Below are 21442 nucleotides of genomic sequence, written 5' to 3' on the forward strand. Positions count from 1 at the left end.
TGGTGAACATGACTACAATCGGAATCACCGTAAGGACTTGCAAGAACAAGGACATTTTTTAATAAATTTGGAAAAAATTCAAGATCGCCTTGTTGGGCAACACGCAACCGATCTGTTAATATTATTGTTGACAAGACAACCGTACGCTGTGGTGATATCAAACAGTAAGCCAAAAGCAAATTCAAGACCTTGAAATATGAAAATTAAAATCCATTAAAAAAAATGTCGAACCGAATTGAGAGAGAAACAGGCCATCAACCACGGAACAACAAACAAAACGTTCCAACGAAACGCAAGACCATCATCTTGATCGATTTTTTGAGTTCAAATTGCAATAAAGCTGATGAAACTCAGGGATTGGAAATGCTTCTGCTGAAAAAGAAATTCTTATTGCAACTATTGGGAAAAACGAAATGGCTTTTAAATCGGGAATTGAAATATCAACATTTCTTTCCTGTTGAGTTTATGAATGATCCTGAATTTGTGTGGAATCACATCAAAAAGTATGGATATGGATTGAAATTTGCATCTACACAATTAAAAAAAGATCGAGATTTTGTATTGAAAGTGGTTCAACAAAAAGGGTTAGAGTTACAATATTCAGATGACGATATTCGCAACGATAAAGAAGTGGTATTGGCTGCCACAAAGGAAACCGGTGTATCATTTGGACATGCTTCAATAGCACTTCGATATTGCAAGGAATTTGTGTTGGAAGTTGTGAGACAGAATGGAATGGCTCTTTTGTGGGCTTTTAAATTTCGCAATGACCAAGAAGTTGTGCTCACTGCTGTCAAACAAAATGGAACTGTATTGCGATATGTTATCTTCGACAGCTCAAGAAATTCAAATTGGTATGAAACCATTGCATTAGAAGCAATCAAACAAAACAAGAAGGCACTTCAATATGTACCCAAAGATTTACTTCAAAATCGTGATTTCATGCTTCAAGCTCTCAAATTGATATTTCCAGAAGAGTTTGAAACCTCATTCTCTTTTGATTATTCATCGAAAGAAATCATGATGAAGATCATTCAAGAATTTGGATTTTTACTTGAATTTGTGTCGAATGAACTCAAATGTGATCGAGAAATTGTTTTGAGTGCAGTTAGAAGTGATGGTCGTTCGTTGAAATATGCATCTAATGACTTGAAGAACGACAAAGAAATTGCTTTACTTGCTGTTCAACAAGATGGTTGGGCGTTGGCATTTGTGTCTTCAGATTTGAAGGGAGACAAACAAGTAGTGTTGGCTGCTGTAAATCAACAGGGACATGCTCTTGAATATGCGTCAGAAGAGTTGAAGAACGATCGGGAAGTGGTCTTGAGTGCAGTAGCACAAGATGGATATTCATTGCGTTATTCTTCCAATGAGATGAAGAAAGACAGACAAGTGGTTTTGACAGCTGTAAAACAAAGTTGTGTAGCCATGGGGAATGCCGACGATGAATTGAAAAACGACGAAGAAATTTGGTACGAAGCCATCAAACAAGATTTATCTTGTTTTCGGAATGTTTCAACGAAATTATTATGTGACAAATCATTCTTGTTGAAGGCAGCAAAGTTTGGGCGTAACACACTTCTTCAATACACACCCAAAGAAATTACAGATGATCATGAATTTATGGTGAAACTTCGAGAAGAAATCAAAAGATCTGGATTTGTTTCAGAGTATAATGAGCAATTATATCATGAAAGAATGGAATACCTTTATTATGGAGTTTATTTGGGAACAATTCGAAATCACTAACAGTAATACCAAGTTCGGCATTACCACTTGCAATACAACATCATTCATAGACTTTCAGACTCGAACAAGTTTTGAATAGAGAATTGAAATATTCATGTGGAATTTATGACACAGAAACTATATCGCCAAGATCAATGGGAGAAAGAAAATGCTTTGCTGGAATGCCCTATTTTTGAATTCAAGAATCAAATTTAGTTAAGTTCTGTATGGATCATCTAACTATTCTTGCAGACAAGAACACCAAAAAAACTGAAAAAAAGAAGGCCTTGGAAGACTTGTCTGATTTGTTGGGAGTAACCAAAAAGATAGAACTATTGTCCAACATACTTTTTAGAACGTTATCACCAGAAGAGTGTACATCCCAATTCTGTAACAGCCCTTCAGAGATGGCTTGTAGTGCATCCTATTGCCAGCCTCTTTTTGAATTTTGTGCACTTTTTGATAATTGTTACAGAAACATGTAAGTTGAAATTTTGAACACTATATGTCTAAATGATTGGTAAAAGGAAGGTCAGTATTGGAGAGTACACAATGCTACCCGAATCTCTGAAGTTTATGAGAAATATTATTGGAACTCTAAAACCAGATGATGTGGCCTTTCATAAACCTGGAAAACGTTATTACATTTCTATGTTACGAGAAGACAAAGTAACACCTTGTAAACATCATTTAGAACACCCAGATTTACCCAAATTGGCTTTGATGTGCCGAATTTCTCACTCCTTTTGTATGCGTGAATTGCTTAGCGATATTCAAGAACCGTGGTATAAAGATATTGCCACCATTGGAATAACCACCGACAAAGAAAAAGCAAATGTGTATGCAGTATCAACAGATATTGCAACGACTAGGAGACGAAACTGTAAGCTTGATTATTCAATAAGATATTTAGGTACATTTTACCACAACCAAATCACACACAGGATTCAATTAATTGCTCTCATTTTGACAGCCATGAAGAATCTTCATCATCAAGAAATGGCTGCATATTTGAGAACCAAAAGTGTCACTTCTAACAGTACAATAGGGTCTGCTGAGAAATCTTTTAAGAAGAACCTCGAAGTTCGTATTGGACGTAATTGCTATAATATTAGTATAGGCAAAACAATTTCAGATAATAAGAACAAACTTGTTATAAAATGGGTAACTTAAAATTGGGCCCAAACGAGGAATTGGAAATCATTCTCAAAAGAACAGAAAAGTACAACACAGATATTGCAAGCCAAGAAATGAGAACATTATACTTTTCAATTAGCTCAGAAGACCATTATATACTTAGCTTGAAAGGCACCCCTTTACCCTTCAACTTATCGATTGAAGAACTGATAACAATGACTTGCCATATTTTATGCCAAATCTCGATACTGGAAAGCAATGGATTGATTCATAACGATGTGAAACAAGGAAATATTGTGATACATGACGGTCATTACTTTCTTATTGATTTTGAAATATCCAAGCAATTTACCTTCAATAATGATTATTTTACATCAGGAGGACAATGCAAGTTTAATGGTAAGACTTTGACGTCTCAATCCTATTCTCCTGGTTATCAAGCACCAGAGAGAAAGGAAAACCATCTAGTATCTCCAAAAAGCGATTTATATTCACTCGGAATTGTAATTCTTCAATGCCTTGATGTGGATCATGAATCTCAGAACTATTTACAACAATTGAAATCAAAACTAGAGAATCATCTTCCTTTTTATAACGTTGTGAACAATTTGTTGAAGAAGGATCCAAAGAAAAGACATTTTCCTTCTCAATTACTGGATTACCTTACCAAGGAAAGTGAAATCGATGAGAAGGATGTGAGAACATACTTTGAACAAACAACAACATATTTGATTCTGCATCAACAATCATCTCAATTCTTGCATTATAGCTTTGTTCCAAAAACAGTAAAAGGATTTGGTACACTATCACATCTAAAAACTGGTGTTTTGGAAACAATGGTCAAATCCTTAAACTCATGCATCAATTGAATAAGAGCTGTACAGGTACTGGTAACACTTCCAGTCAAATCCAATAATAATAAATTTCTAAATGCATCCATTAATTCTTTCGAACTGGTGTGATTGGTAATCAAATTTGAAATCCATCGAACATAAAAATTTCGTAATGATGGAATTTGTTTGGCCAATTTCAGAATGGTCGTGAGAGTAAAGGACGTGTTTTCGCTCACATCCAGAGATGATAATTTCGAAAGATGAGACAATTCTGGATTCTCCAACATTCCACAACAATCGACATCCAACCGTTGTAACTCTGGTGTCCACATGGTTGCTTCCACTAACGCTTGATCATTCATTTGAGTTCCACTCAACAATAATATTTTGAGATTGCATTTCTTCTTGAGTGGCAGTTGATGAATATTCTTACACATTTTCAAATTTAAATATTCCAACATGGGCATGAATTGTAAAATTTCTGATAATCTTTCATCATGGACGCTACGATTATACGATAAATCCAAACGTTTTAACATTCCCAAAGTCCATGCATTTCCAATTGCTTCACTAGAGTCCATCATGGATAAATTCAACTCTTCCAGAGAGGAATTCTTCATTACAATTTTGGTCTTGTCAACATCAGAGAGGGCTGTTCCTGAAATATTTAAATATTTGAGAGAATGACAATCAATGGTACCCGTAAAGTCCTTATTACTTGAAAGGTCTAGAAATTCTAAATTGGTGGAAATAATGTCACTCGATGCCAAATCTCGTACATTCACAGCTCGAAAATGTGTCAATTGTTTGAAAGGTAATTGATAATAGGATGAATTGTTTCTTTACATCGTCGTTGATACCAAATTTTGATGACTTCCACACTCCTGGAGTCTCGAATGTAGCGGTGTGACTGGACGGAAGCTGTTTTGCGGCGGAGAGGAGAGCTCTTCCCACCTTGCTTGCTTTAGCCATGATGATTTTTTTTTGAATGCAAAATTCTTGGCGGGCTTTTTTTTTGATTCAATCGAACGTTTTTTTAACTACACTCCTGGTAAAGGTGGTTGCTCCTGGATCTTACACTTCAAGTGCAGATTTTAGAAGTACTTGTGGTTTGGCAGTCATGAGTGGTACTTCCATGGCGACTCCTGTTTCTGGTGAAGCAGCGCTTAACGTGAATGAATTGGAAACCCAAAAGTTTCTTTTGGAAGATCATCGTTGTTGGAAACATTTAATGGCTCTTACGGCAGCTGACACGTTAAATTTACCATTAACAAGCTTAACAAAACCGTCAAAAGCTGTAATATGACATTCTGTTAAAAGAAGAATCAAGCCGAGCGAATTTCGTCCTTCTTTGTACGGAACACGGAAGAAATTTTCCAAATTTGATGAAGAATGCTGGAATTGGGATTATTGTACTTTGCTTATCAATTCCCCCATAGCTCAGTCGGTAGAGCGTCAGACTGTTAATCTGCAGGTCAGTGGTTCGAGCCCACTTGGGGGAGTAGAATTTTTGGCAACGTTTTTCCTTAATTTGTTGTTTTTTCAAACATTTTATGAAGATAGAACTTGGTATAGTAACATCAAGCTTTGCCAACACCTTTTTTTTCCATTCCCTCAAATCATGTCAAATCCTTTCGAATGACTTTTCCAAAAAAAAAGTAAATCCATTTTACACTTTCCAAATCGGTACAAAGAACCCGTATGGATGGCCCAATTTCACTTCATATTAATAATAACATTGAACACAGTTCACAACAAGAAAAATAGTTGTGTTTCCAGCTCAACCTCTGATTTTGATCTTTGCTTGCAAAACGCAACAGCATCCTTTTCAACAGCTCTTCGGCTTTTCGTTGTGCCGAAACCAAGTACACAAAATCCATGCTTCCCACTTCTCAGCAACAGCATCCTCAACCACCTCTTCACTCGGGCAAGCACTTGTTATTGGAGAGATTAAAACTCGATCTTCATCCAAAACGAACTCTTAATAGTAACAACAATGGTTCCATGACAAAGAGTGAGGGAGCGAGTGCACTCTCTGTTGCAAGATCCTCCAATCTCAAGCAAAAACAGTTACTAAGAAACAATTCTTCGAATTTAGGAATGGATTCATCTGCAGCCGTATTGAATCGTTTGGAAACTCCTACTTCGGCTGTATCGACCATGAGCGCGTTTTATGAATCGGAAAGATACATGTATTCTTCTAACAACAATGCAATACAGCTGGATTCTGAAAGAAAGATACTCATTGATGCTTCTGGATCTGAAGGTCTACACGAAACGTAAGTATTTGTATTCATTTCTCTATGATTGATTGCAGATTTTCGTAATTGGGAATTCTCACATAGTGGCTTCAATGGACAAGATGTTTTAGTAGTCATAGAAGAAGATGAAGAGAATGGATCAAAGAATCAATTACTCATAAAAGTGTATAAATCACAGCCAGTTTCAAACGGCTCATTGAATGGCTCTGTTGCTGAAAGTGTTCATACCATACCAGAGTATCAAGAAAAACCCTTTCATATTCAAGTGTATGCAAAGGGTGGAAGGTAAGTTGTTGTCCATTACGTGGATTATTTAACGATAACTGTCTGTTCATGATCGAAACGTCTGTTTGTCAACTGTCCGAACATTTTTGACACAATGTCCAAATTACTCTATTCTCTAATTTTTTTTCTAAAACTTACATTTTCCAAAAATGAACAATAATACAGAGGAGGAAAAGCTCCAAATCTCAATCCAAACTCACTCGGTTCAAAATCCAAATTCTCTGCTCCTTACCTGTTTGGAGACATTTCACCGACTTCAAATCTGTTCAACGAGCATTTTTCTTCGACCTCGTTCGCTTCCTCGTCCAACGCTTCCACCTCATTGTCACAGCTGAACGGTTTCGACGGTGGAGATGGAGGTAATATCACCATTGTGACTGCTCAACGGTTGAAACATGTCTTGTTTAACATTGAGGTAAATTGCAGTGGAGGGGAAGGAGGAGAAGCAGGAACTACTCAATTCGAAAGTAAGAGAGGCATGCCTCTAAGAGACTCGTTCCAGTTTCCTGCTGAAGTGCCATTGTCCACTTCGGTCACTTCGAGTGAAGTCTTGACGTTCTCTCAATTGAGTTTCTACAATCCAACCAAAGAAGCTGCTAAAATTCGTGACTCGCATGACTCGTTCATCGATCAGGGAATGGTTGGAGCAAATTCCATGACTGGAAATGTAGTTCGAGGACTCGATGGTCGAAAAGGAAGAGATGGATCTGTGAAGTTTGTGGTTGTCTCTGATCAGGATCCAGACATAATTGTGGAACAGTCAGTTTCCATGTTCGCATTGGAATTAACCAATTTTAGAATTCAAAGAAGAATTCCAAAGCGTACTAGTGGTTTGCAACAGAGCAAGCAACGCCAAGAATTACAACCACCTCCACCAACTCAAGAGCAGCAGCAACCTCCTGTTTCTAATACACCACAAACGCATGGAAGAAGGCAAAAAGTATTTGGTAATCTCATTATTGAGGACGATGACGATGAGTTCATTGAACGCCAGGTTGGGAAAAGTGATGTTGAGAGCACTACTTCTCAACAACCTGTAACCAGTAGCGCGGAAGAAGTGATACAAACTTCAAAAGCCCTTGCCCATAACATTGAATATGATTTGGTAGACCTCGATGAATTTGCAGAACCTGGATCGGAAATTGTCATCTCAGAAATTGAGGTCAAAAACTTGGGAGGGTTATCCACACCGGAAAATTGTTTGTTCACCTTCAAAGGAAATGCACTTTTTGAGTCCTTAGGGTTTGATAAGATCTCCCTCACTCCCTTACTAAGAAATAAGGCAAGAAATAGTACTTCGACCATGAGCGAAGATCATTCTGACAGCAGCAATCGCTTTTCCATTTCCTCGTCGAATGACTATGTGAAAATTCCGTCACTCAGATATGGAGAGACATTTTCCGTTTCGACTCCTTTCATTGCTCGCATTCGTCGGATTGATAAAGAATCAACTCACGAATCAATGATTTCAGAAGGAATTACGTCACCGAAACTCACTTCTATCCACCAAGAATGTATGATTAGTAGTGAAATTTCACACATTCCCACTCAATCATTGAATTGGCAGAATGCAACTTCAAATGCATACTCCTTGCAACGAGTCATTGCCAATATTCCCATTCAATACCCAATTGTGGTGAGCGAGATTTCAACTCCAAAAACACTAGCCATTGGTACTCATTCTCGTTCACAACCAACTGAAAAAGGTTCTGGTGCGATGATTGAAGTGAAACTGAGAAATACTTCCTCTGTTGGTATTCACAATCAAGTTCAGATTCGAATTCAAATTCGGATGGATGAAGAAGCAGGCGAGCCAGCTGCCGTGACTAGTTCTCGTCAAACACCTCAACACCAAGATGTGCGTCATGAACGAAGAGACAGTTCACAACTGTCTCGACAAGACCCTTCTTCCTCCACACCACAGCAACAACCAGAAAGTTCAGCACCTTCATCATCTGGGTCGTCACAATTACCTGATAAGAGTTACTTCTTTGTGGTTGAGAAGGTCTCTTCGTTGAGTTTACCTCCCACTCTCGAAGATGTCTCCAAAACCAACACTACAGGCGGTAATTGTCAGCCAGTTCGTTCTGTTCTCTCATCTTCCTCTCGAATGCCGAATAATGCAAGAGGAGCTGGCAAGAATGATCGATCGCTCCTCTTCAATGATCAATTATCAGTCATTGAGTCCGTAGTCATGACCTCAACGACTCATCTCGAAGAAGAATCCCAAATGGTCAACACAATGACGACGGAAGGTCATGCAAAAAAGGGTCATGACGATGACTTGTTTTCCATCTACCAGCAACAGAAAGAACGGAATGAAGTCTTCTCTCAGCACTTGGAGATTTTACAGCCTTACTCGGAATCCTCATGGGTCTATCAATTGAAACTCTTCGATTTGCACAAGATCCTGATGAAGAGAAGCAAAAAAAGATCGCCACAAGAACACCAGACGTCTGGTGAAGGTAGTAGTAGTAGTGGATCATCATCTCTTCCGTTGGACGAATTATTGGGTTTTTGCCAAGGCTCCATCATCATTTCCATCTATTACAAAGATTGTCTTTTAGAACGACGAGTCAATACTTTCAAATGTATTCCGAAAACCGTACAACAAGTCGTTGCCAAAGGTTCGTTCTTGAATGCGTCCTCATTGGGCAAACGTAGGGCTCATCATAACCGATTGCATCATCATCATCAGGAATTATTTGTTTCATCATCGACGTCCAAGCCACTTTATGAACGCTATGCAGTCCTACTCACGAGCAGTGAAAAACTTCAGAACAAGTCCTATGTCTTTTACAAACGATTACTGAGAGAATTGAATTTGGAATTAATTGTTTGGGATATGGATGAACCCAATAACAATGCAAGTTCGGGAGATGGTTCTCATCATCATCCGAAAGTAGGTGGTGGTTCCATCAGCAACAGCACTACCCTTGAAAATCATCAATTATTGACTCTCTTCAAAGATAATTTATTTCTCGTGACTCTCTTCAAAGCCCCTCAACATGACTCTACCAATTCACAATTCAATTCACTCATCGGACAACTCTTACAGAAACAACAAGAATTTGAGAAGGACCGTTTACTCACACATGACGATGATGATGAATTTAACGACTCACAAGCTCCAACTTTATTTTTTGATGGTGGAATTTTGTACATTTCAAGCTCTCCAAGTAATTCTTCATCATCCTCCACTCATTCGAATCCCTTTTCCAATTGCACCACACCGAATGATTATTTGAGACATCAAGTTTTGAACAAATGTCGTCCTCCAGTTCAAATGATTGAACCAAAAAGTCTGTCCATCATTTATCCATTTGAGAAACCAAGTAAGAAGCTTTTCCATGAAAAGGTTGAAAAGTATTTGAGAAAGAAACAGGAAGAAAATCCTTCCAACGTGATTCAGGTGCATCGAAAGGAATGTTTTGAAATTTCCAAATCTAGAATGCCAAGAAGGATTTTGTTGGGATCGTGTCAATATTCCATTTTACCAGTGAAGGCATTCAATAGAATTTACAGGTATGTTGTTTATGGTTGACAAGTCATTTTCACAATCGTTGTTCATCCTGTTCCAATTTATGAAAAATTTAACATAGAGTTTCACTTCTCACAAATCCTTCATCATCATCTACCAATTCCAATAAGGAAGAAATTGAGTTCACTCCTGACATTTTAGAGTCCTATCACAAATTCTCTGTCAATAGCAAAACCTTTGCCTTAGCTTTTGGAATCATCATGTCCATGAATATTGAAGCCAAAGTCAATCTATTACATTCTACAAGAAGATCTACCAACCCAAGTACGACCAGTAACAACCACAAAGGATCCTCGTCCGAGAACAAGGAATGGATATTTTGCGATCAAGGTGTCCTCGATGTGTTGACTCTCAAAGACATTTCATTGTTTGCATTGTGTCATGACATTATACAGGAATTAGCTCTTCGTGACTGCTCGTTTGAAAGATTTGAACGACTCATACAGGCCGTTCTGAAATGTTTCTACACATCTTCGACAAGTACCAGCAGTAGTAGCAATCATCAGACGGATCGAAGAGGAGCCTCTGGCAGCAACTCTCGTTCCAAACAAAAATCCAATACTGCAACAGAGTCGAGCTCCACTGGAATCTCGAAAGAAACATCACTCCTAGAAGAATTCTTGCAACATGTTAAACTCTTTTTGGATGTCTTGAAAGGAGAAGTTCAAACAAGACTCAAAAAGACAGACAAAATCATGACACAGAGAAAACGAGAGTTTTTAAAACTCCATACTCAACTTCGAAAGCATCTCATTGAAAAGTGCCGTTCCATGGTAGATTCGAGTCGCAACAAGGGATCTTCCAAGAGATTATATCGAATGCTTGGTGGAGAAGCTCTCTACATGAAACGAAAACAATTTGGAACGATTTGTAAATATTTGAATGGATTCTTGAGTGGCTCTGGCAATGGTGTTGGAACATCATCCAATAGTCATAGTCATTGGAATATGTTTGCTACTGGAAATTCTTCGAGAATGGAAATTCCATTGTTGTACAAGTGGAATTTGGAAAAGGTCTTTGCAGGAGGAAGCACAAATTCAAGTAACCCATTGAACACTAGCAGCAGTACTAAAAATCCACAGAAGAGTACTCAGGAAGAGGAAGATCAATAAATACACCTAATGACATGAATAAAAAGTGAAACTGATTATTGTTTAACAATTAAATACCTTATTCTCGCATCGGATTGAGAAAAGTTGCTTCAGCGATGTAAAGGCAATCAAAAAAAAAAAATTCCGAAGCCGCTCTCTTGTTCATCATCATTCCAGGGAGAATGAAACGTTCGCAACATCAAAATTCCGTTCTTCATCGTGCAACCCCAGCAAAACCCTCAGAGGGAATGAAAAAACAACGACCAGCTAGTGCCTCATGCATCGGAAAGAGAACAGTCCAAACGGATGATGTACCAAAAGCATATCCTCTGGGAAGCATCACTCAAAAAACTCGTCCTCAAAGCTCCCATAGCAGAAGGAGAAACACTCCAATGAAAGAAGGGCCCATTACATGTACGGCATACGAGACTGGGAGTGAAGTAAGGGAGGAAATTAAGGAAAAATCAAGACTCAACATTCGGAACCAAAGGTTGTCGTCCAGGTATTTCCTTACCTCGATGCAGCTTATTGGAAAGATTAACGGAGGAGCCGATGTTCAAAATAAGGAAAGAAGACTAGCGTTGGAGCGCCTTAAATTGTTGGAGGAACTTCATCTCAAATCCGTTGCGGCGAGCAACGATTTGATAAATAGCAAAAAGGAAGAAAAATCAAAATATTCCAATGTTCCATCTCGAGTTTTTCAATCACCAAGCAAGATGAACCAAGTCTCTCGCAGAGAAGAGCATAAAATGCAACCAAAGGACTCGGAATCAAAAAATCTTGACAGACGAACTCAAAACAACCACCGATCTCATCTATCTAAAACTTCAAATAATTCTGCATTTTTGGAAAATCAATCTGCTCCTACCTTGCAATCAAATACTGACCATCAACGTATCGACAACACAGAGAAGATCGAAACGAAACGAAGAGTATTAAGAGGTAAAAGCAGCACGAACCTTTCCTCATTTGTCAGCGCTGCAGAATCAACATCGGATAAGGGGCAACTGGAAAGTCATCCCAATGAGCCAAACAACGCCACTAACACCACAACTTCACAAGAGGATTTTAAGAAAATTTTGCAATATTCTAGCCACATTGGAACCACGAGAGTTGCAGGAAAACATAACAATCAACTAAATGGCCCATACGATGTAAAGATTCATCCAACCCATCAATTAATTATAATCTCAGATTCGAATAACTCTCGAATCCAATTTTTTAACATGCACTCTCACGATTTTCAGTTCAGCATTTCGACTCCTTCCACCCCCCATTGCGTCGCCGTGAGTTCATTTGATAATTCTATTGTGGTGTCCTGCCAAAATAATTTTGTTTATAAGTACAACTTGGAGACAAAAAAGCTAATATGGAAAGCTGGAGGAGAAGGTAGCGGCAAGTCTCAGTTCCATTTTCCTCTTGGAATTGTTGTGGATGAAAGTGACAGCAATAAGATATATGTATGTGATAGTAGAAACCATCGAGTGCAATGTTTGTCTTCTGATGGAGCGTTTTTGAACGATTTTTCATTAGGCCCTTCGTTTTCACCCTTTTCGATTGACATTTCCCAGCATGGATACTTGGTTGTGTGTGACAATAGAAATTCGTGTGTGTATGTCTTTCAAAAAGATGGTTCCTTGGTGAGAACGACAGATCATGGATTCAAGCAACCTTTGTGTGTTTCGGTAGACCATACGAGTGGAAACGCTTACATTTGTGATTCGAATAATTTGAGAATTGTTATTTTGGACTCTGAATGCAAACATGTTATTGAATCCGTTGGATCATACAGCACGTACATGCTTCATCCAGCCAAACCATTAGGAATATCAGTGCATGAATCAACTCTTGTTGTAGCAGACTATGAAAACCACCGTGTCTTGCAAGCGCATTTGGAATAAATAGACGAAAATACTGTAGGCTAATCATGTGGATAAAACTTTTCTAGTAGCTCTTTAAGAGTTGCTTTTTGACAGGGTTTGAAAAGCACTGCATCGAAAATAGTGGACGGTAGCTCCGCTAAAACATCAGCGGTTAATGCAAAAATTTTCACGTTACGACTTCTACTTTTCAAAATCTTAGCAGCCTCATATCCATTCAATTTGGGCATGTTCTAATAACATTATGATAGTCAACATGATGAAGCAGTTACTAAAAATCAATAATCCAACACAATAGCTTACCAAGTCAGTAATCACAATATTGTGACGATCCTTATTAAAATTCTCAATTAATTGTTGTCCATCATTGACACAATCGACTGCATAACCTATACTTTCAATTAATTTAGATATGATTTTTCGATTGATAGAATTGTCGTCAGCAATGATAATATGAGCGTTTGGTGTGATAGGACGATCATGCTGTTCCGATTGGGAAATGTGTCGTAAATATTCCTCTTGAATGGAGAGCTGCCTTTGAATTAGAGTGTCTACTTGAGCCTCGTCAGTGTTCTCCGCTGTGACAACTTCGAGAGGAAGAGTGATCGTAAATGTAGAACCTACGATCAGGGAATTAGAAGGATTACATTACAAGGAAATACTGTTCTCCAACCTCTATTCACTTACCTTTTCCAATCTCTGAGTTCAATAAAATGGTTCCACCCATGGATCGAACATGGTGTAACACAATGCTCAGTCCAAGTCCAGAACCAGGATAAACACTTTCATTGACATTGTGCAATTGAGAGAATGGCTCAAATATTATTCGTTGCTTTTCTTTTGGAATGCCACATCCATGATCCATCTTGTTTGTTTTGAAATAACCACATGTAAGGAGCAAAATAATTGGATCAGATACTTACGACTTGAAATGTGACGTCTTGTTGCAACATGTTCCCATTATTCGTTTTCGGTGGTCCACTAAGACAACAAGTAAGCTCGACTGTGTCATATGGCTTTGATGCCTTATTATGAAAATGAGTTCAGATAGTTCAACGTCAGCATATGAAAAGTGAATGAAATTGTGAGATACTAACTTTTACAGCATTTGTGAGCAAATTAGTAATAATTTGATGAATTCGTTGTTGATTTCCTCGAACGACTGTTGATTTTGTTTGTTCATCAATTTGAACTTTAAAATTGACACGAAAATGTTTCGCGTAGCTTTTGATGATATTTTCCAATATTTTGGTGCTCTGTCCAAGTGAAAACGTTTTGATGTCTCTAAATGGATTCGATGATCCCATAGATGAGGAATCATTCTTTTCCGATTTTTGCTCATACTCAAGCTTTACAAGAGTTAAAATATCCTCAATAAGAGTCAATAAAATTCCGTCAGCGGAGGCTGTGTCATTTGAAAATGTGTAAATCTAACTGTATTAACATAAATTCCTTACCAATTGTATCTACCAACTCTTGTTGAATGGGTGTGAGTGCTGTTTCCCGCAACAACTCGACACTTCCCAGGCTTTACATGTATGTTAGGCATTCGTACATTATTTACTTTAAACAACTTACCTGCTTAAACACGGAGATCTGTATGTCCACCAGATTTTTCATGAACGGTAAAACATGATTTCAAAAATGTTTTCAAATATTATTATATAAATAATCATTCTCCAAATATACGTCAACTACGTACCTAAATTCATGAGAAATATGTCTTAAGAAAGTTTGCTTTGCTGAAAGAGCTTTCTCTAATTGGTCACCAGTTTTTTCTAAAGTTTTAACCTTACTTTTCAAATTAATGGATATCGTGACAATATAAAAGCTGTACAACAATATGCATAACATTATAGATATACTTTGAGAGACTGTCAAGAGAGAGTGTTGTGACAGTCCTTGTTTCAGTATAACCTGTACACAATTGAAGCATGCACTTGTAAAATAATGCGCAGCAATGTAGTAGGGAGGGAGGAAAGCCCAAATAGCATACGTTCCCCTCAATGCATTGGCAGAAGTTATGACCATCAAATAAATAGGAACTAAAATGATACGATTCGCAGGTTCAAGTAAAAAATATCGTACTGAAAAAAGTACCATGTTAAACAACATTCTATTTCGTTCCCTATAATTAGATGTTTCATCATCAACAACAGAATCGACAGCTGCCCATAACGACGCTGCAATATACTTGGAATTGCTAAGCAATGCAGCAACGCAAGTCAGTAGCATGATGAAAAGTGTTGTAGTGCCTTGCGAGAGATAGGTATGTAAAAGTAGAAAGGAATATTGAACAATCAAGACAATGGTCACCAGTTTTGGGCTGATAATTAATTTCGTGAGAACATTCTCCACTAGACTCGTCGGCTTTTGGTCGGTAATAAAGTTTTTTGGATCAAAACCTTCTGACAGTTGTTGGAGCACCGTTTTTTTGTCTTTTGGTTTGTTCTCCAAAGACGATGATGTAATAATTTCATTTGGAGATGGTGTTGGCGCGGTACATGCACTCACTTGGTTCGTTTCTGTGCAATTGTTGGTCATGTCTGTTGTACTAATAGATTCTTTAGAGATGATACTCAAAGTTGACCTGTTCTTGGAGGTTTCCATTCCGAGAGATGAAGGCAAATTGGTTTCTCGTTCTACTTTTTTCAAACAACTGTCCTTGTTCCCATCCAACCCGAGCTCGAGTGGAGAGCCTTCTACTTTTCTGCTCGGGCATTCGTTGTTGTTGTTGTTGTTATAGACTCGATGTTCTTGACGTAATGAAGATGACGCGTACATTCGAGTGACCTAAAAAAACCGTAGACGAATTTTTTTTGGAGTTTTACAAAACAGGTGCTTAGCGCTTCCATCTATGGTCTCAAATTATGAAGCTACATTTTGATTTGAGTAGAGTTCTCTTTTGGAAAAAGATGTTCGGGATTGGGACGGTTCGAATTATTGAGTCCAATTATTCAAGTGATGATATGATATCGTACTGTTTCATTATTAATCGATGTTTTCAAAAAAGAGTATGGTTCAATTCGAAAAATAGAATTGAAATTAGATTTTCGATTAGAGAAACATCATCTGGTTAAATTGAAGATTTTACTTTCCCTGTCATCTTGAACAGTGCAGTCAATTTTAAAATTGTAATTGTTTTAAAAGAAACATGGGTCGCGTGAGTTGGTTACTTGCTTTCATTTTTTTGTTGTTGTCACGCTGCTGGCAGGTGTCAGAACAACCCACTAAAATTACTTGCAAATTCTTGTGGCCACAAATTCCTGATACTTTTTTGGAAGGTCAGCCACATCAAATTTTGAGGCATTGAAATCAAATTCATGGCGTAAGTTATGAAATAGTTGAGCAGGAACACTATTGAAAAAAAACGAATGGGCACAGGTTGCCTTGGAGAGTTTTGGGTTATACACTGAAGCAATTTCATCCTCCTTAAGCTTCTCTAAGGTACAAAGTTTCGATTCAAATAAATGTGATCCTTGAATGTCTGGTCGTTTTGTTTTTGAACTGAATCCAAAATATCTAAAAGATTTTAAATTCTTTTTGTGTTCAATGTAGTAAGATGCCGTATCATAGTTGACATTTCCTCCAGCTTGTGGACAGTTTGGTATGCAAACAGTTAATGTTTCAACGGAATCAGGAATGCTGTAAAGAGTATCCAGAGAACCTTGACACATTGGATAACCGTAAACGATTTGAACAGCATTGGGTGGCCGCGAATGGGGAATCTTCTTGTAGGCAATGTAACAATACTTTTTCACATTGACAAATTCATCCAAAGATAAGCTCGATGCCTTGCTATGACTACCATAACAAATCAATGTATCAATTTTGTCAAGGATACTAGTTGAGAATGAAGTCAGTGTGGTCTTGTCCAAGTCTTCTCTAATGATTAGTTGAGTTAAATTGGGATTCGTTTTCAATAAAGCGTCTGTTGCAGCATTACAAATGGAACTTGCAACAATTTCAACACCAGTCAACGCTTGAAACGGAGGAGGTGTTGTATTCTTGGCTAGTTTGGTTATTTTACACAAGCCCAAAATACAGGAACTATATTGATGAATCGCATCCCTAATGTTGGTAGAAAGTTCAGTCAAACTCTTAATGACACTCCATTCAACCACTTCTTGATGAAACATGAAATTGAAAATCAACCCCAAACAATCGGCAGCCAATTTGTGAAACTTGGTGTTTTGCAAACCTTCTTTTGTCTTCTCGAATCGATTAATGGTCGAATAGGTCACTCGGGTGGATGGATGTATTTTCAATACTTTCAATATGGATTGGCGTTCCGCCTCTAATTCCAAGATTTGTTGATCGAGATGATGGAATCGCTCTTCATACTCTCCGATATTCTCAAGTTTGCAAATACGTTCCAACTCTTCTTCCGATATGCCATACACTGAAGATGCTGAGGGATGATGATTAGGAGAGGGTTTATTGGGATTGTCTACAATGGCTGCATCCTCTTTGGAAGCCTTTGTTGATGCTTTGGTCTTTTTACGTGAACTCCTTGTTTTCGCTTCCGTCTGCTCTTCATCGGCTGAAATCACTTTCCGTCCTCGTTTCATTTTTTTGTTCCTACTGGATTTTGTATTAATAATTAATGTGAGAATGAATGTTTTGGCAAAATTCTCACGTCGGGGCTAATAGACTATAAGGCGACATGGTCACGTGCCTCAATCCAATGACATTTGTGAGAAGAAAAATGTTCTATTTAATTTGCACTAAACTCGAGAGAAATGTCTGTAAAATGTTTGGCATTCAGTAAGGGCACAAGTCTGTGTTGGAATTGCCTTTCTATGGTTCCAGTGTCTGAAAAATTCATTGTAAAGATCGAGAGCTTGTTTCTAGATTGAGCCGAATACGATCCCAAGAAGTAAAAGCTGGATGATTGTGGAACCCATGTCACATTGGTATAGGTTGAGCTGACTCGCTCCACAATGAGAATTTTCGTAATGTATACATCCAAGAGATAACTTGACGATGAATTCAATGCAGTTGGGTTCTTATGTTGTCCATGTGGAATAAATGAGAAAATGTAAAGGTGTGGATCGTGAGTCGCATCGTCATCGTATTCTGTGCTCTTACAACCACCATAAACGCCCATTTGATAACAATTTTCGAGTCCACTTGCAAATTTGTAATTGGCATTAAAATAATGTTTTTCATAGCCGTAAACACGAGTGGAATGACATACGTGAGCACGTGGTAAAGTGGATGTGGAGATAGACGGATTCAGAATGTTCTCAGATTGAATAATTTGAAATTCGTTTCTCTTAAAGTGATAAATTAAAATCTCATTCAGCATGGGGGCATCAGGACCCTTTCTGACTTTTCCAGCATAGCTGACCATAACGTCATACTTTGGCAAATATTCAGCAGTATGATATGCTCGATTGGTCACAATATTGTGATTGGTAGCCGTAATTTGTCGTGCCTTTGGTGTTGGCATGACAAGATCATCGGTACCAAGCCCTTGCTCATCTCTGCGTCTCAATTCTAAACAATACTCTTCAAATTCTGAAATATCAATCTCAAACAAATCATTCAAGAACAATGAACCTGTGGTGTTTCCTCCAAATACATAGAGCTTGTCACCTCTCTTAACCATGCTATGGCCTTCCAGAGGAACAATATCATCAATTTCAGCTGTTTCAATAATGCATAATCTTTCCAAATCGATGGCAACAAACAGTTTGGAAACTTTTCGTGGAAACGAATGAATGGCTCCTCCAAACATGTAAGCCAATCCAGTTTGTTCATCGACGCATATAGCTTGGAATAAAACATATGTGTCTTGCAAGCTCAAGTTGGTAGAATTGAACGATGCCATATTGCAAGAAATTCTTTCGCTCATCACATGTGGTGTGATCATACTATTTAACAATTCATCGTCGTACATTTCGTCGTTGTTATTGTTGCTGGCTGGTAACGGCTTTGGTTTTCTCGAAGAAAACCGACTTTCCATATAGGTTTGCCATTTCAATTTTGCAATCTCTTTATAATCTTCAGAGTCAACGTCGATGGTTCTTCCCGTAGGACCCGAATACTTTTCAGGATCTATCAACGCAACATTTAAAGCGTCCAAAAGAGTATGAACGGCAATATCTTGCATAGAAATTCTCACTTCAAACAATCGGTTCTTGTACAGGATGGTCAGGGCATGTGATTCTTCAGGATATGGCACACTATGATACCAATATGTGTAGGGTTCGCTTGCAACTTGATTGGAACTGATGATTGATTGTTGTTGTTGTTGATGAGGTGCCGGAGGTGCCAATTGATCTTGCTGATCATCATCATCAAACAAGCCATTACCATCATCAAAATAATCATCATCTTCTTCAAATAGTTTACACGCCTGCTCTGAATTTTGCAAGACCGTTCCGCCATGTTGTAACAATTCAATGCGCTTGCACGATTTGCGAGAAATTTCAAGCAACTGGTTGCCTTGCTTGCTGTGCATTTTTTTGTTCTGAACTGAACAGTTGCCACCGATAGTTCAATGGGCACAACCATGACCCAACAGCATTGGCAACGTGCTGTCTTGGGTTCGATTCCCCTGTTGACCAATCTTTCGAGGTTGTTGTCAGGCCCTATACTACCGGGGTACCGTGCGTCAGGGTGTTCAAGCACAACAATTTAGGACCCGAAATTGCCAATTCATGCGCTTCCAGAATTTGGAAGTGGAATTTCCAAGGTTTTAAAAATATTTTTTTATTTTTAAATTTTGAACGTTCATTAAAACCGGCTCTTTATTTTGACCGTCGAATTTCCAAAGCTCAACAGCAAATTTTCTCAACTCTCTACCTTTTCAAATTAGACGGTCAAAAAATAAAATCCACTATGTCGTCAGGAATACTAGTTTCCTCTCCAAACTCCATCTCTTCATCACCGTCTTCATAATCACTTAGTTCATCGAATAGCTGTTCATTATTTGTCATCTCTTCATCTCCATCATCATCTTCAAAATCACTCATTTCGTCCTGAAACATTTCTTCCTGTTGAACATTTGTCTGTAAATAAAGATCCAGCTTAGATTTCTCTAATTCTGAACGAGAAGACTGTAAATTAGTAGCAGTTGATTGATCACTTTCAATTATTACTCGATCCTTGATTTTCAGATCATTGAAGCTATTCCATCTCTCCTTAACCTTGTCACCACTTCTTTCTTCTATTCTTTCAAATGTAGTATCTTCATCAGACCTGAAAGAGAGAAATAATACTCTAAGTTTTTTCACAATCAGTTGGAAAATTTGGAACAATTGATTCCATTCTCTTTTGTCTTCTTTTCTTGGAATATGTTTTTCATATTTAAATATATTGTTAAACTCATCAATAGACAAGTCTGGCTCTGTATAAATACTCATCTCGTTCCACACAGTATTACTATCTTTCACATATTCATCGAAAAAGTATTTCTTTTTACCTTTTGCTGTTGCTCTTTCTGTTATAAAATGGTCATGTTGATGAGAACCTTCTACTGCTTCATTGGAAACAGGAACCAGAGAACCAATTTCATCGAAAAATTCTTTTACATGATGCACAATAATGTGTATGTAATACGGAAGCACTCCAACGCTTGATCGTAGTTCTACAATGTTGATATGCCATTTAGTTAATAATTGATAAAATTCTAAAAGCTCTTCCTCTGTTTTCTTTGCTCGCTCATCATTTGTCATTTTAAGCCATTGACGAACAATAATCCACTGATCCCAAATTTCCATCATTTCATCCGTAACAACATTTTCAAAAATTGTCTTGTAATGCTGTGAGATAACTTCAACCATTCCTCCAGTCAACATGAATTTATAGTCCTCGTTTTCTAATACTGGATCTTCTTCTGCGTCTGATGTATTTTTAACTTGGGTCGAATGAAATGTAAAGGAAGATGAAAAACATGGTAGTTTTCTTACTCTTTCAAGCACTAATTTTTCATATTCTTCTTTTGTAAGGGACCATTTTACCAAATGCTCCGTAATACGTTCTTCTGCGTGGAGAATGCAAATATAAATTTTGGATGAATCAATACCAAACTTGTGATTTAAAAACCTTGGCATGGAGGTTCCATTTAAGCTATTACATTTCAAGCATGCGCATCTCAAACAAAACATATTGCCTTCTAATAAATCGCTCACGTAAGACAGAGATTTTAAATCGCTAACCCATATTATAGTCACTTTCATGTTGAAATTTTCTTTGTTTAACGAAGCGTCTGCTTGTTTTTTCGTTATTTGTATACCATCTTTCGAAATCTTTTCGACTTGTTGTGCAAAGTTTTTACAATAATCCATAATTTCCTGTTCATTACCAATATACATTGCGACAGGAAAAACATTTCTTCGCTCTTGAGTTCCAAATGTTGTAAGATTTAAAACTGAAAGAGTTACAACCACCGTCTGAAGTCCGTCAAATTTTCTTCCATCCATACTCATCTTGATTACCAAAGAATCAGGTAACTCTTCATTTACAGGACGTTGTTGTTGTTTTCTTAGAAACACGGTATGCAGGTGACTTTTTACAGCTGCAATGATCACAGGTTCCAGTTTCATCACAAATCCTTTTAATACATGTTGTATTCCAAAATATTCAACTAAGGCATTCGTTACTTGTCCTTCTATGTCTTTAAGATCCGCCTTAAGAATATCGTTGAGTCCCAACGAAAAAATATGCTCTTTCCAAG

General features: G+C 37.8%; 9 protein-coding genes across 9 annotated transcripts; 4 read left to right on the plus strand and 5 right to left on the minus strand.

Annotated features, from left to right (window-relative positions):
- Positions 1-222: 222 nt before the first annotated feature.
- C9374_014297 (uncharacterized protein) lies at positions 223-1749 on the plus strand (the record flags this gene model as incomplete). Its single annotated transcript, XM_044690268.1, has 1 exon — positions 223-1749. One exon carries the CDS (start codon positions 223-225, stop codon positions 1747-1749), a length of 1527 nt encoding a protein of 508 aa, XP_044541570.1.
- Positions 1750-1955: 206 nt separating this feature from the next.
- On the plus strand, positions 1956-2901 carry C9374_014298 (uncharacterized protein; the record flags this gene model as incomplete). The annotated part of the gene is made up of 2 exons (XM_044690271.1): positions 1956-2209; positions 2256-2901. 2 exons carry the CDS (start codon positions 1956-1958, stop codon positions 2899-2901), a joined length of 900 nt encoding a protein of 299 aa, XP_044541571.1.
- A 727-nt stretch (positions 2902-3628) lies between these two features.
- On the minus strand, positions 3629-4835 carry C9374_014299 (uncharacterized protein; the record flags this gene model as incomplete). Its single annotated transcript, XM_044690272.1, has 2 exons — positions 3629-4538; positions 4777-4835. 2 exons carry the CDS (start codon positions 4833-4835, stop codon positions 3629-3631), a joined length of 969 nt encoding a protein of 322 aa, XP_044541572.1.
- A 741-nt stretch (positions 4836-5576) lies between these two features.
- On the plus strand, positions 5577-10897 carry C9374_014300 (uncharacterized protein; the record flags this gene model as incomplete). The annotated part of the gene is made up of 4 exons (XM_044690273.1): positions 5577-5977; positions 6044-6244; positions 6410-9769; positions 9847-10897. The coding sequence occupies 4 exons, from the start codon at positions 5577-5579 to the stop codon at positions 10895-10897; spliced, it is 5013 nt and encodes a 1670-aa protein (XP_044541573.1).
- A 161-nt stretch (positions 10898-11058) lies between these two features.
- C9374_014301 (uncharacterized protein) lies at positions 11059-12777 on the plus strand (the record flags this gene model as incomplete). The annotated part of the gene is made up of 1 exon (XM_044690274.1): positions 11059-12777. The coding sequence occupies one exon, from the start codon at positions 11059-11061 to the stop codon at positions 12775-12777; it is 1719 nt and encodes a 572-aa protein (XP_044541574.1).
- Positions 12778-12797: 20 nt separating this feature from the next.
- On the minus strand, positions 12798-15540 carry C9374_014302 (uncharacterized protein; the record flags this gene model as incomplete). The annotated part of the gene is made up of 8 exons (XM_044690275.1): positions 12798-12989; positions 13060-13376; positions 13444-13621; positions 13680-13781; positions 13854-14161; positions 14214-14284; positions 14335-14352; positions 14459-15540. The coding sequence occupies 8 exons, from the start codon at positions 15538-15540 to the stop codon at positions 12798-12800; spliced, it is 2268 nt and encodes a 755-aa protein (XP_044541575.1).
- A 452-nt stretch (positions 15541-15992) lies between these two features.
- On the minus strand, positions 15993-17327 carry C9374_014303 (uncharacterized protein; the record flags this gene model as incomplete). Its single annotated transcript, XM_044690276.1, has 1 exon — positions 15993-17327. One exon carries the CDS (start codon positions 17325-17327, stop codon positions 15993-15995), a length of 1335 nt encoding a protein of 444 aa, XP_044541576.1.
- A 146-nt stretch (positions 17328-17473) lies between these two features.
- Positions 17474-19225, minus strand: C9374_014304 (uncharacterized protein; the record flags this gene model as incomplete). Its single annotated transcript, XM_044690277.1, has 1 exon — positions 17474-19225. One exon carries the CDS (start codon positions 19223-19225, stop codon positions 17474-17476), a length of 1752 nt encoding a protein of 583 aa, XP_044541577.1.
- Positions 19226-19586: 361 nt separating this feature from the next.
- On the minus strand, positions 19587-21311 carry C9374_014305 (uncharacterized protein; the record flags this gene model as incomplete). Its single annotated transcript, XM_044690278.1, has 1 exon — positions 19587-21311. One exon carries the CDS (start codon positions 21309-21311, stop codon positions 19587-19589), a length of 1725 nt encoding a protein of 574 aa, XP_044541578.1.
- Positions 21312-21442: the final 131 nt, after the last annotated feature.

Source organism: Naegleria lovaniensis, assembly GCF_003324165.1.
Source record: "Naegleria lovaniensis strain ATCC 30569 chromosome Unknown tig085, whole genome shotgun sequence".
Classification (NCBI taxonomy): Eukaryota; Heterolobosea; class Eutetramitea; order Acrasida; family Naegleriidae; genus Naegleria; species Naegleria lovaniensis.